Source organism: Amborella trichopoda, chromosome 1, assembly GCF_054954075.1.
Source record: "Amborella trichopoda isolate Santa Cruz 75 chromosome 1, AtrichopodaSantaCruz75HAP2 v2.0, whole genome shotgun sequence".
In the NCBI taxonomy this organism is placed as follows: Eukaryota; Viridiplantae; Streptophyta; class Magnoliopsida; order Amborellales; family Amborellaceae; genus Amborella; species Amborella trichopoda.
In genome coordinates, this window is record NC_142336.1 from 54427790 (window position 1) to 54442828 (window position 15039).

The following is a 15039-nucleotide window of genomic DNA, read 5'->3' on the forward strand; positions in this document are numbered from 1 at the left end:
TCAACAGCGAACCATAAACTTTTTCCTTCTTTCTACATTTGTTTATGACTAATCCAAGCTCAAACACATAACCAAGGTGACAACAGCCACTTCCAATTGAGCCATGCAGGGAAAACCCCAATTTAAAAAAAGAAAAAAACTAGAAGCAGAAAAGTTGTATTCACATGAAGAGCAAGCAAGCTTGCAGAGCCCCACCACCAAACCCTAATCCTAGGCGCCCGTGAGCAGTCTCCTCATCCCAGCCTTCTGGTCTTGTGTAAGCCGAGAGGGGAACGTAGTATCGAATTTGATCCTCAGGTTACCCCGCTTAGAAGGGTTCTTTGGTAATGGCATACCCTCTCCTGGAACCACCTCTTCATAGTTGGGGTGTATAACATTAGTAATGGGGATAGTCAGAGTTCGGCCATCCAGGGTTTTGATACGAGCCGTGTAGCCTGATAAGGCATCAGCCAATGGGACTCGTTGCGTTACAATTATGTCATTGCTGTCCCTTGTGAACACATCGTGAGGTTTCTCATCGATTGTGAAGACGAGGTCGGCAGGTATTACATTTGGGTGCTCATTGCCTTTTTCCGGGAATGTGATCTTGGTGCCCTTCTTCCAGCCTGGTTTTATGTCGATGGTAAGGATCTCCTCCACTGGTATGGTCTTCCTGAACACGAAAAGAGCAGTTCGATGTTATATCACTAATTGGAAAGAGAAGGAAACAGTATTTGTTATAATCTGTGCCTTTGTAGATTGCATGCCATCCGATTCCTGCGGACATTGCAAATAAAGTTAGCTGTATTATTATATCAATTTTAAGCTTTTATTAACTTGTCGGAAAACTCAATAGAAAATTGCTGTATTTTGGGTACTACTTGTGCTCCAAGGGAAGCAAACACGACAATCTTTAATTGGCAGCGATGAGGTTTCTACAATGTCACTGTCTTGTTACTATTGAGTAATTGGTTTTCCAGGGGAGAGGAAAAGAGATGCAGATGGTTTCTGTTTGGGTTTAGGTTCTACTATCTCTGCTACTATTCAATTTTTAATGTTGACACTGTTTAGGCTCTTAGAGAGGAAGGGGCAGGTTTGCCAACATGGGGCTGTTTTTTATTTTTCAAAAGAAGGATTAGCACAGTGACAACATATATAGAGCAATTTTCCCTTGATAACACCACCTGAATTTGTTTGTGTTAATGAATGGTGATCATCATTCCCCCAAAGAGAGAGGAAAAAGAAAGGGCAGAATGCAAGCATAACCGCAACAAAAACAAATCCAGTTGACACCAAAAGATACAGTTGCACATTGAACAAGGTTATGAAACAAAACAGCAGAATGAAAAAATCCTCTATGAAAGCTCCCCATCTACCAAGTAAATCTTGATAAGCAATAAAAACAGAATGAAAAAATCCCCTATGGAAGCTCCCCATCTACCAAGTAAATCTTGATACCAATAAGAAAGTGACAAATCAAATCTTCATGAGCTTAACTCTTTGAAGAAAAAAATTGACATAGATTGCAGTAATTTCAAAACTGTAACAGTGCCAGACCACCTGAGTTGAATGAAGAGACAGTACAAGTAATAGGTGAACGATAGATCGCTCAGGGTAGTGCACAACAGTTTCAACTTTCAAATATTGAAATAGATTGCAGTAAATTTGCAATTCTTCAAATCCTACTCACAGAAATGGCAGGTATTGCTAACCATACCACCATATACATCAACTGCAGCTATCTCTTCACTAATGGCATGATTGTCACCGAGGAATCGCATTCCCACTCACAAGGACTGTAGTTCAAACATGCACACACAAGGATTCAAATATTCAAAGACACGTGCATACATCTATACATAATGTGTAAATACACATATTCACATTGGAGATTAGTGCTCCAGATATTTTCGAAGTATCTGGAATCAAGAGAGAACAAAAGGGCCACTTTTGGAGCATCCCAGATAAAGAGCAGGATTTCCCCAACTTATCAGACATACCATTGGGTGGTAAAAGTGGCCAGCATTGGATTATTCCAAAGAAAAATGTTTCCAGAAACCTTGGTTAGCTTGCTAACAATGGATGGATTGTTGGAAAACATCCACCTGGAAAGGAGGAAATAGGTAACAAGAGGCCTTGACGATTGTGCTCCAAGGGCATTAACATGGACACTAGGGTCTGACAAGGCAGCCCAAATTTGGCAACACTCTAGTGTTACTATGGGGTGAAACTGCTTAAGGATCTAGAGTGCTTGGAAGTGGGTTTGGTGGGAAATGGTAGGAATTCTTCGAGTTGTTTAATATCCGCGAAACCTGAGGATCCTAAATCCTGGATAACACAACAGGGTTATTGCTGACATAAATCCTATGTGTGCCTTGCTATTTATCGTTTTTTTTGGAAATTATAATAAGAGACCATTTACTTTTAATACAAGGAGGTCACAGTCACTCTGGTCCGTCAGATTTCAAATTGGGTGGTTGTGAATATATCATTGACTAGACTCAAAGTCGAAAGAAAGATTTCTCGAACTTTTTGACACTGCCCAAGGTCCAAGCCATCCAATTGACATCTAATAGCTAGTCGCAATTGCGATCTCCTTATAATAAAGATTAATGATCTCTTGGTATTTTTGGTTATATCTAGCAGTTTAAAAGAAAAATTCAGCCACAGTTGCTCATGGCACACTTTATTTTTTGCGAGGTTACCAGTTGGATTTGAATCTCTAATGTCATGCTACAGACATCAATGCCCAAACCACCAAGCCAAGAGACCAACCCACTAAATAACACAATAAAATCTAATCACAGATGGTTGATGGCATAGAAGTAATTACAGCAACCATAAATACTAAACTAACAATTGAATAAAGCCTATCTGACTTGTTTAAAGAAAAAAAAGTGAGATTGTTGAGGCTTGTACTTTACTTTTTTTTTTTTTTTTTAAAGAAAGGAATGAGGGAAATCCCTCATTTGCAAGCAGCCTTCAGATTGGGTCCGTGAAAGATTTTGTGTTTGAGTTTCTTTGACGAAAGTCAGGCTTAACAAGCATTTAGACATGCCTCAATAGTTCATATTGGAAAGTAATTCCAGATCTTAAAGAACATAATTCTAATCGGGAAGTCTGCTTATCACATTTTTCTCATGGTTAATCAGAATTAATGCCTATCACTCCAGAATCTCCAATCAGCAAAATCCCAACAATAAAAAAGGCAGCTAATCTCATGAAAGCCTTCTTAATCATGCTCCCAATATTACAAATATCATCTTTTGTTTTGGGTGAGTAAGCAGTAGATTGGAAACTTTGACATAACATTGTAATAATTCTATTTATCACATTTTCTGTATGATTAACCAGAATATATGCCTATCACTCCAGAATCTCGAATTACAGATTCTGGCAAAGTTCCCCACAATAGAAAACGCAGCTAATCTCATGAAAGCCTTCTCAATCACGTTCCCAAGATAGAAAATGAATCCAATAGACATTATGTAACAGTGTCGCAATGAGAAAACAGATAAAAACCAAATATACGCAACAGAAAACAACCATGACCGCAAATCCAATACCACAGTTAACAGCAATAACAACAAACAAATTCAGAAGAACAATCAACAACAAAAACAACAAAGACCAAGTCCATGCCAACAAAACAAAAAGTCAAATAAACACAGATGAAAACAGCCATTTCAATAAAATTAATATAAGTTTAAAGCACTAATAACGAACTTAACCAGTTTCTCACTCACCCACTTATATCAGCAATCTCCCTAGCTATCTTCATCTTCTTTGTTGTCCCCTTGTACAATTCCTCGAGGCTACAAGGCAGTGTCTTCTCCAAAGGAGGAGCCTTTCTTGGCTGAGATTGTTCCTGGTTCAGAGATGGCTCACCAAACGACCCGAAAAAATCATCTCCAAATAAACCAGCACCACCGAATCTAGACGAGCGACCACCACCAAAAGGCCTTGAAAATCCAAAGAATTCGGCAAAAATGTCATCAGCGCTTCGAGGATTGAAGCTAAAGGTGGTGGTAGTGGGCCCATCACCACCAGGGAAGAAACCACCAGAGCTTGGAGGGGGGACTTGTGCTTTGAGGCTTTCTTCGCCATATCGATCGTAAATTTCTCGCTTTTGGGGGTCACTTAGAACCTGAGGAAGAGGAGGGATTGGAGGAATTAGTTTGAGATATGGGGGAATTGAAATTGTGGGGAAATGGTGAATTTGAGAGATATGGTTTTGAGCACAGTTGTTTTTCTTTCTTTTTCTTTTTTTATTTTTTTTGCTTTTTACATTGGTTTATCCTGTGCGTGAGAGAGAGGATGAAACTTTCGCTTTGTTGGTGCTTGAGACAGGATGAAAAATTTATGATTTGAGTTCGTTATTTGAGGGGAAATGAATGAAGAGGAAATTTCCTATTTTGGTTTGAAGTGAGAAATGGGAAAATTGGAGATGTTTCTTTCTGTTCTTTATCAGAAATAGAGTGAACATGGAGGAAAACTAGGAAGTAGAAGATGTTTTCTGTCTTTTGTTTTCAATGAGAGGCAGATATATTGAATATGGAGAAGAGTCTCTATTTCTTGGTAGAGAGAGATGAATGGAAAATGGAAGATCTTTTCAACTCTGTATATTCAATGAGAGGGAGAAAGAATTAATATGGAGAAAAGTCTCTATTTTTGGTTGGTAGAGAGAGAGATAGATGGAAAGTTTCCAATTCTTGGTTGTGTTTGTGAGAGAGAGAGATAGAGAGAGATGTTTTATCCATTTTTTCCGTGAGAAAGATTGAATGTGGTAAAAGCATCAATTTTCTTAGAGAGATAGAGGGGTAACCTCATAGGCTTCTGCAATTTGCTTGAACTTGGCCTCGGCTTCCTTCTTGTTGTTAGGGTTCTTATCAGGATGCCATTTCATTGCAAGCTTTCTATAAGCTTTCTTCAGGTCCTCATCCTTAGCATTCCTGTCAACCTGCAGAATCTTGTAGTAATCCACACCCATTTCTCTCACTTTTCTTTCTCTCTCCTCTTTCTCCTGCTGGAACTGCTCTATTGGTTCAGTTGCGCTCTCTCTCTCTAGCTTTCTCTCTCTTCTCTTTCATCTACTGCAAAGATGGACAGATGATGATGTATTGCATTAAGAGATAGAAGAAGCGGTGAGAATGTCGAACCTTCCAGATTTTCATACACCCGCCTCACTTTTTACTCATTTAACATTTTATCTCTCTTAATTTTTCGCCTAAGTAAACTCTCTCTCTCTCCCCACTCATTTTCCCGCGGAACTTCTCTCTAAAATTTTCTCGCTCCTCACTCATTATCGCGCCCCCGTAACCTCTCTCTAGAAACGCTTTCATAGTACGGCCATACAGGACGGCTAAAAAAAGGGGTCGGTGCCGCGGATCGGGCACCCAAAAAAATGATTGTTTTAAAAATCGGTGGTCTGATTTGAAACCGGGCAATTCAGATCATAAGACAATTCATATCGGATCTTATCTAGCCCATCTCCGATCATGTAGAAAAACGAGATTCAGACAATGTTTTAATGGGATTCGAACAAAGTTTTAAAAATTGACGATTTAATATGGAATTGAGCAATTTGAATCAAATATCACCTAGCATGTCTTAAATCGTATTGAAAAACGAGATTCGGATGATTCTCTAGCTAGAATCACCTTGATGATAAGTCACGCCTTGATGATGGTTCACCAAGTGATTTTATGGATCGCCTTGATGATGATTCACTAAGTGATGTCATAAATCGTCAGATCTGACTCATCAGTAATTTTTTGGATTGGGTATCACCCAGCCCGTCTCAGATCATGTAAAAAACAAGATTAGTACAGTGTATTAAAAATCGTCGACCCGATCTGGAATCGGGCAAACCGGATCGAATATCACCCAACCTATCCCAGATCGTACTGAAAGTGATGTCGTAGATTGCCTGATTTGACTTATCAATAACTTTTTTTTATAAAAAAAATTAAATTGCATGTGATGTCATGGATCACTCGATTTGACCCGTCAATAATTTTTTCTATTATAAAAAAATTAAATTGCATGCTCCACCGGTTTGAGGCCCTGCAACACCCATACTGAATGCTCTTTGTTGGTTCGTCTAATACACTTTTGCATTCCAAAAAACTTCATTTCTAGTAGAAACCAAATTGGAGACTAAGAGATGACCTACATGGGTGTGCTATTATCAGGTGGGGATGGGCGCGTCAAGAAGCGTGTATATCTTAAATTATATGATAAAAAAAAGAAAAAAATTTATTAAAAATAATAATTGGGTGCCCACCACCTTTATATTTTATCAAAAAAATTTAAATTTACTTATAAAAAAAGCATAAAAACTCTATTAGGCTATTATCTCATGGAATTATTTCATTATATGATAAATAATAATTAATTCGTTAATTGGGACTAATCAAATTAGTACTAGCTCATAGGATATTAAAAAAATTACCAATACTAGTTTATTGAATATTAAAAAACTATTAGTTTAGAGGATATTTTAAGAGAAAAAGAAAACACGAACTCATATTACTTTAGAATTTAATTCAAGTTGCTTTATCAATTATCCCACATTGCAAATATGAATTTCTTCAATGTACTAAAAACCAAATCTTGTATTTTATTTATTAATTTATTTATATTATAAATTTTGTAATATATTATTTTTTCTTATAATTGTAAATAATATTTTTTAACTTAGATGTTATTATAAGATATTTTATATTTTTATTTGTATAGTAAAATAATTACAAAATATAAAGTTATAAACCAACAACTTCAATCTCAATATATATTATTATAGTTAGTTATATTGTAATAATTTTGAATGAGTAAAGCAAATTAATAAATGATTGGTACTTTGATGTGATATTGATTTATGTGGAAAATTAACTTTTTAAATCTTATAATATGGAAATATTTTCTAATATTTTTAAATTATTTTGATATAATATTATAATACTATATTACAATTAATAATTATATAGACATTCAGACAATAAAACAACATCTCAGTATGCACTTATTTTTACAAAATAATGAAAATATGTAATGCATCACTCCTAATTTATTTTAGAAACTAAAAGAACATTATTTGTAGAGATTTATAGTGAGTTTTTGAAAAAAAATTAAGAGAGAAAAAAAAGAGAAAAATTATTAAAAATAATAATTGGTTGATAGAGCCCACCACCCCTATCCTTCATCAAATAAATTTAAATTTACTTACCCAAAAAAAAAAAATACGAATACTATTAGGCTATTAGGTAATTGAGATTAAAAAAATTAGTACTAGCTCATAGGATATTAAAAAAACAAAAAATAATACTAAAACAGGTTTATTGAACATTTTAAAAAATACGACCTGATGAGATATTTTAATAGAGAAAAATAACACTAGCTCATACTACTTTAGAATTCATTTCAAGTTGCTTTATCAATTATCCCACATTATAAATATGAATTTGCTTATTTATTTTCCTAATTTTATTAAACTATGATTTCAAATTTATATTACTAAATTCTATATTTCTATCAACACTAATTATTATACGTTAGATTTATTATTTGTGAGGGTCATACCCTTGTTTGTTTATTCACTTTTATTATAATATTGTGATTAATAATTATACCAATTACAATGATAATCAAATCTTATTTTTGATTTTTTAATTTATTTACATTATAAATTATGCCATATATTATTTTTTGTTATAGTTGTAAATTAGATTTTTAATTTAGATGATATTATAAGAAAAATTTTAAATTTTATTCTTATTTGTATAGTAAAATTATGATAAAATAATAAAATACAAACCAATAATTCTAATTTCAATGTATAATACTGTATTTAGTTATGTTTTAATAAATATTTGATGAGAATCTTTATATAGGGAAAGAACATCTCAATATTCGCATATTGATGCAAAAAAAATAAAAGTTATTAATGTAATACTCTCATTTCTAGCTGGATTCTTAAAAAACAACATTTATAATGATTTTTAATATTATTTTGAATTTTTGTAAGGGCCAAGTTCAACTGATTCGTCCGATTCTCATTCCAAAACGCCGATTCACCAATCCGGATGGGTTTTTTGGGTGCTCGATCTGGGCACCGATTTGTTTTTAAAACCATTGCCAAAAACCCATTTGGATCGGTGAATCGGTGGTTTGGATCTAGAATTGGGCGAATTGGTCGGATTCGGCAATAAAAAAATCCAAAAAAATATTAAAAATCATTATAAATGTTGTTTTATAATAATCTAATAAGAAATGGGGGTGATTCTTATTATAAATGTTGTTTTATAAGAATCTAGAATTTAAAACTTGGCCAAACTATTATCCAAAACGATGCTACATTACATTACATCCAAAAGTAATACAACAGAGTTCAGGGCTCCAGGCCCAAAGTTACATAATTGAAAGAAAATAGTACCATCAAGGCTGAGAGCCTGACAACCTATAAGATCTAAAACTCCTCCTCTGAGTAGCCGCCTTGATCCTTGGCTGCAACCCGAGCTCCCAACTCCGAACCTGCTACCCACAGTCTACAAGGATAAAAAATAATGGAATGAGCTATGATGCTTAGTAAGCTGACCTAGTGTTATGCTTTGGTAACAAGTCTATCTAAGATAAATAAACAATTTATTCGAATATAATCAGTGGCAATGCAGTAGTCCTGTATATTGGTCATCAGGTCAGTACATCAATTATAAACATGAAATCCAAGTAATAGTGCATTAATTATAGACATGGTATGACGGTGTATCCATCATAGACATATCATGTAGTCATTCTAGTTATAAGAAATCACAATCACAATTTACCCATTACATAATCACTCCCTAATTCACCTACTCATATTAGTAAAAGCCCTATCCATCAGGCCAAGCCAATCCCGTTGCTTAGGACTTCTATTATCCCACATGAGGGAGGGTAATGACAAGCGGGTTAATCTACTTCGTAATACCCTCAATTCACGTACACGGACCCCAACGCGCCTTGGGGGTTTAATAGGCATTTATCTTGCAAGGCATCCATCAATCGCATATCTCATCTCATGAATCACAGGGAGCGACCCTCTATTCTCCCCTAACCAGTTCCTGTCATTGTGTAGGTTAGGGAATATGCCAGCATCACCTCCTTGGTGTATCAATCTCCACTACCGATGGGTGCTCAATCGCGTAGTGGCCGGTATCCGTAAACAATGGCCGGTATTCTCATCAATGTAAAAGCACAATATTCACTACCAATGGGTGTCCCATTGTGTAGTGGTCATCATTAGGCCTCTTTCCATGCTCGAGCAGTCAATTCATTCATGCCAATAATGCCTCATATCAGATAAATCACATTATCATCATAACAGCATGCCACTTAATACGAATCATTATATAAATCGTAGCATAACATTTACCCATGCACATCATCAATGGCATTTTGCACTCATCATGAAACTTCCATCATGAAGCTGTCACATTAATATTGCAATTATCACTATTTCACATGGCACATTGTGGCGAAGTCCAATTCGCATTATTTTATGGCACGTGCATAATAATCATATAACATTCGTTTATCATTTATTAAAGAAAATTCAATGTTTCGAGCAATAGCTAAATGAGAAGGCCAAATGCCTCACTTGTCAAGGAAATCGGGCATGATTGGTCAGATTACAGGTTTGGTCCCAAACAAGTAATAGTGGCTGGAAAACAGTGAGCCATGACGTGTTAGTACATTTTAGAGCATAACTCAAAATTCATAAGGAATTTCAAAAATATCAAAATATGCAAATTTAAGTTAATTCATAGGGCTTTCGAATGGTGGCAATTTGAGGATGTTTGGACGTCGTTTGCTAAGCCAAAAGTACAGCCCAAAAAGAGTCACAGTTGCTGGAATTTACAGCGACAGTAAGCAGTGGCATGTTCATGCATTTTAGGCCATGTCTTTTGATTCATGTAACATTTTATCATGATGGAAAAAGCAAACTTTAACGAGACATGTGTATCTTTCGTTTAAAACAGATTTGGGCCCATTCGAGTGCCATTCGGTCGGTGAAAGGCTTAGCAAGAGCCCTCACAGTTGCTGGAAATTCCCTTTCCCACAAGTATTCACATGTTTTTACCGTATCACCTATCATTTACAAGAAAGAAGCATTGAATCCACTCTTACTTGAGAAACAACGCTACAAGGGGATCACGAACCCGTGCCTGGTCACCCTCCATCAGGGTTAGGTGGGACGGTCGAGGGCGGGGTGGTGACACTACATTATTAACTTTCATTTTTTTGTGAATATTGAGATGTTCTTTCCATGTATGAACTCATGTTAACCTTTAAATTCATATCACACAAAAAAAGAATCATAGAATTATCATGGATGAAATATATAATCATACATGGACTACCATAAATCATACAATTCGTAAAATATAACTTAAAATCAAAATGAAAGGTGACGTTCTTCTTTATTTTGGTCACATTGTTCCCATTCATTGAATTCACATGACAATTTATTGACTCGATCTAGGAACAAATTACACAAATTAGTGGCCACCTGAGTATCTCTTATTGTTAGTGTTTTGTTGCGCTCCTAGTCTAAAATCCCCCAAGCTTATCTATCATTCATGCTCACCTACACTGTCATGCTCTCCTCCGGCCTCTTGTTGTTGGATACACTGCTTATCCCAGAAAGGATATTAGGTGACTTCATATTAAAACAAAAAATTATCTCATATTTTGATTTTTTTTGTGCAAGTAAAGGGAAAGATGTTTAGTTGTCAATGAGATACTCGTAGCCCCCAAAACTTATGGGTCGTCATAAACATGTTCAAATGGATACAATACTGTTACGCAATGCTACTACAAGCACATAAGAGAAAGATGAAGATAATTTGATTTATAAAAAGTATCATGATATTCAATAATATAAGCAACATGCAACAACTTTAAAGATAAAATAAGAAGACATGCATGCATCCTTCAAAGAGAAAAAATTGTGAGGAAGCCATTAGAACAATATTGGACAACAAGTTGTATTTAGAGAAAATAAATACTTCCAATGTCACAGCCAAAAATGAAATATTGTAGTGATAGAAAATGTAGGCCCCTTCTATATTCTGAACATGGAAGTGTAGCCCAATCAACATAGGAAAGTTAATTGGGAATCCAAAGGATACCATAAAAGCTACTAACAAAATAAGCATTGCAACTTCATTCTGAAAGCAACGCCATATGATCAAAGCCATTCCAAGAACCCCAAACAGAAAAACAAAAAGAAAGAAAAGGGAAATAGATGATGCAACTCATTTTGAAAGAATACTTTTGCTTATTTAGAACTTTAAAAGACAAACAACATTACTGTACACTTTTAGAGTTAGAAATTGATACCTGAAATATCCATAATCCAAATAAGCTCATAACAAATCCGCAAATAAACAATTAGAAATTGGCAGAAAACCCCTTAAAAATAACAGCTCACGATGACTGCAACTACATATAAAAATGAAAAATAAAAAAGAAGAAGAAAAAGAAATGGTCCCCCAATAAACATCAAGAGAATATGAAAATGAAAAACAAGAATAAAAAGGAAAACCCAACAATCATTCAAATAAGAATCGGATTTCATACAATCAAACAATCTATAAGGGAAATAGGAAAATAAAAAATAAAAAATCCAACAATCAATTATAAGTTTTCATGTGCAGAGACCCCCTAAAACAAATTCATAAAGTAAAATATACAAAACAACAAATCATGTTACCTGATTCTGGAGAAATATAATCTCAAAATAATCATTCAGAAAAAAAAAAAAAAAATTGGATCAAATCGATGGAGAATAATGGCCCCATGATTTACAGTTTTGCAGAAAACCAAACCCTCTAAAAAAAGTCGTGAATCTGGCTCTAAAACAAAAGTGTAAAACTAAAATAAAAAACAACAAATCATAGTACCTAATTTTGATAAAAGCATATATTACCATGATCATTCAACAAAAAGAATAGATTAAATCGATAAAAAAATGATCACTAAAATCTCGAATTGGCATAAAACCCTAATCCTCTAAAAAAACCCAAATTTCAATAAATAAATTCACAATCCGGTATTTTTTTTAGTTCAATCCAACCCCAATTGATGTTTTATGGACCTAAAATATGATCCCCCTCCATTGTTAATAAAAAAATGACAAATTTTGATGAATTTTTATGCTTCCAGCAGCTTTTTTGTTGAAAAAAGGGAAGAACACCATTTTATTGTAGTGACTCATCGTTTAACTGTAGTGAGTCACCATTCCTTCAGTCAAAAATGTTATTTCAGCTCTAGAATCGCACACACATACTGTAGTGTCGACCTGGGTGATTCCGGGTCGAATCGCCGGTTTTTAAATCCCTGCCCGAAGCACTTTTTTTTTTTTTTGCGGTTGCTTAATGGGGTTTTAACCTTGGAGATTATTTCGAATAGTGTGGATATTGATATTTAATGTTGCTTAGTCCCCCAATCAATTACTATGGCTAAGATCAGTATTTTATCAATTTTGATTGATCTAACTGGCTAGGTTTAATTAGATGAATAAATAAATATTTTTTAAACTTATTTACATTTTAAAGGGTTATGTTAGTGTGCTCACACTAAGGAGTAATTTATCATTGTACTCAACAAATTTGGACACTTGTATACTCTTGTTTTGTGCATGGAACTTTGTTTAGTAAATGTATTTTTGGTCATTAAGAGGGGTGTAACATCATCCACATGAAGTATTAAATGCCACTAGTGTGCTCCATATGGGTGATGTGACACCCCCATGTAAATAATGTCATACCCCTCCTAATTACCAAATATACCTGTATAAAAAAAATGATCAATGTACAAAACAAAGATATAGAAGTTGCAAAAATTTGTTGAGTACCATGATAAATTACTCCATAGTATGAGCAGCATAACATAACCCTATTTTAAATTGTTATTTTTATTTTTTTAAAAATATCTAATTGACAATCATTTTATTTTTCTTTGAACCAAATCTATCACCAATTAGATGCTTGGTCCAACAACACCATACATGATTGAGTAAAAGTTTATTTAAAGGAACATTGTTTCATGCAGGCTGGATCGCATTTCTACATATGTGATCCAGAAGTTTAAAGCATCCATCTTAAATATGAATGCAAACATGTGGGCCATTTAACAAATGTTTTCTTAATGGAATTATAATTTCTAGTTTTTAAAATTTATTTATTTTTTTCATATTCATGATCTCCATATTAGAGATTACACATCCTTAAAAATTAAGTCCAAAAATCCATGTCAAAAAATGGATTTATTAAGGGGCCGCATTTCTATATCTATAGGCTTAGCTCGCATGCTAACCGCATCCTTATTAAAATGTGATGAAGCTAAGCTACCTATTTCATGCACTAAAAAAAAAAGAAAAGAAAAGAATACATTATGCAAAGTTCAAAACTACTATAAATAATTTTGTAGGGCTGATAATAGGTCAGGGTTGGTCTAGGCCAAGCTGGGCCCAAGGCTGAAATTTTAAGCCAAGCCATGTCCTAGTCCAGCCCACAGGCTGATTTGGGTTGTATGAGCCCAACCTGAGCCCACAACTAGGCATATGGATTCAGGTAATCAACTTATGTTTTACACACTCGAGCGAGCAATTTTGACACGAACTAAAAAAAAAGTTATACAAAACCCATTTTTTTTAAAAAAAAACATGATTGTATGGGACCTAGACCCGACTGAACCCGACCCAAAAGATAAAATATCTATGTATTTAACTATATTTAAATATATTTTATATATGGGTGCAGTTTGTATAGAGTCGAGACTCTAAATAATTAAATTAGAGCCCACGTTTAAATAGTGTTGAGAAATGTGGTTTCAATACTGACAATTTTTTACTAGCCTTAAAATATATTTTTATCTTTAATTATAAAATTTAAAGGTTAAACATTAGTATATATTGAGCAAATCTATGAAAACTTGAATAACTTAAAAATTGACGGTCCAGAAATATATTATTAGATGCACTATTTTCAAAACTTGAAATCCATTTTTTTCTAAGTCCATGCATCTTGATGCCGAGATGATTAATGTGACTGCGCATCAAAACAACCTCTTTTAGTGAAATTTTTGAGGTAGGCTCTAATTTGATTATTTAGAGCAAGGTTTGAAAACTCGATGAGTCGAACCGGACTCGCCCGGTTCGACTCGGGAACCGGCACCGTGCCGGTTCCACTGCAATACTGGGAATTGCCCGTGTTTAGAGTGAACCGGGCGATTCCCAACATTGAATCGCCGAGTCGAGCCGGTTCTCAACAATGACTCTCCCAAGAACACGGGTTGCATAGTGTTCTTCACGATTTTCATCTTTTTCAACTTTATAATCGAATCTTGCAGGCTTTAATTTAAAATTTTCATCCATTTCAGTCAATAAAAGGTAATAAAAATCACCGATTTTGATTACAAAAATTTGGATATGTGAAGAACGAACCGTGAGTTTTAGAATTCCGTCATTTCTTTGATTACAAACAAAAGAGGGCATCATTTTTTGCAAAATCTGAGGGTTATTGATCGTAAGAGTGTTGTTTAGAAGTTTTGTTCATAATTTGTGAGTATTTGGGATGATTACATATCAAATGTGAATTTGAAGCCATGGGTGCACGAAAAACAGGTAAGAACTGCATTTTTTTTTTTCCGCCATTCTATCAAATTCACTCAATATTTTACAAATAATGTGTTAAATTTATAGGGTTTTGATTCCTTATAGTGTTGTTTATCATCACATGTATTCAATTTGATTTTATTTATTCAACTTGAGCTTGATTTTTGAGAAAAAAAGGCTGATGTCTGTGAAGAAAAAATGGACTGCGGTTTTTTTTTTTTTTTCCGTCATTCTATCAATTTTACTCAATATTTTACAAATAATTTGTTAAATTTATAGGGTTTTGATTCCTTATAGTATTGTTTATCATTACATATATTCAATTTGATCTGATTTATTCAATTTGAGCTTGATTTTTGAGATTGAATGACTGATGTCTGTGAAAAACTGCGTTTTTTTTT

The 15039-nt window shown here is 34.3% G+C and overlaps 1 protein-coding gene across 1 annotated transcript; it reads right to left on the reverse strand.

Annotated features, from left to right (window-relative positions):
* LOC18434757 (uncharacterized) lies at window positions 1-5070 on the reverse strand. The gene is made up of 3 exons (XM_006844820.4): window positions 4805-5070; window positions 3726-4126; window positions 1-652 (listed from the first exon to the last, which is right to left on the reverse strand). The coding sequence occupies exons 1-3, from the start codon at window positions 4967-4969 to the stop codon at window positions 211-213; spliced, it is 1008 nt and encodes a 335-aa protein (XP_006844883.1). The 5' UTR covers window positions 4970-5070; the 3' UTR covers window positions 1-210.
* Between the last annotated feature and the right edge of the window lie 9969 nt (window positions 5071-15039).

Coding starts and splice junctions, on each gene's coding strand:
- LOC18434757 (XM_006844820.4), bottom strand. CDS start 4,969: ATGGGTGTGGATTACTACAAGATTCTGCAGGTTGACAGGAATGCTAAG. Junction 4,127..4,804: donor AAATTGCAGAAGCCTATGAG/GTTACCCCTCTA, acceptor CCTCTTCCTCAG/GTTCTAAGTGACCCCCAAAA. Junction 653..3,725: donor GAGATTGCTGATATAAGTGG/GTGAGTGAGAAA, acceptor TTTCGTGTTCAG/GAAGACCATACCAGTGGAGG.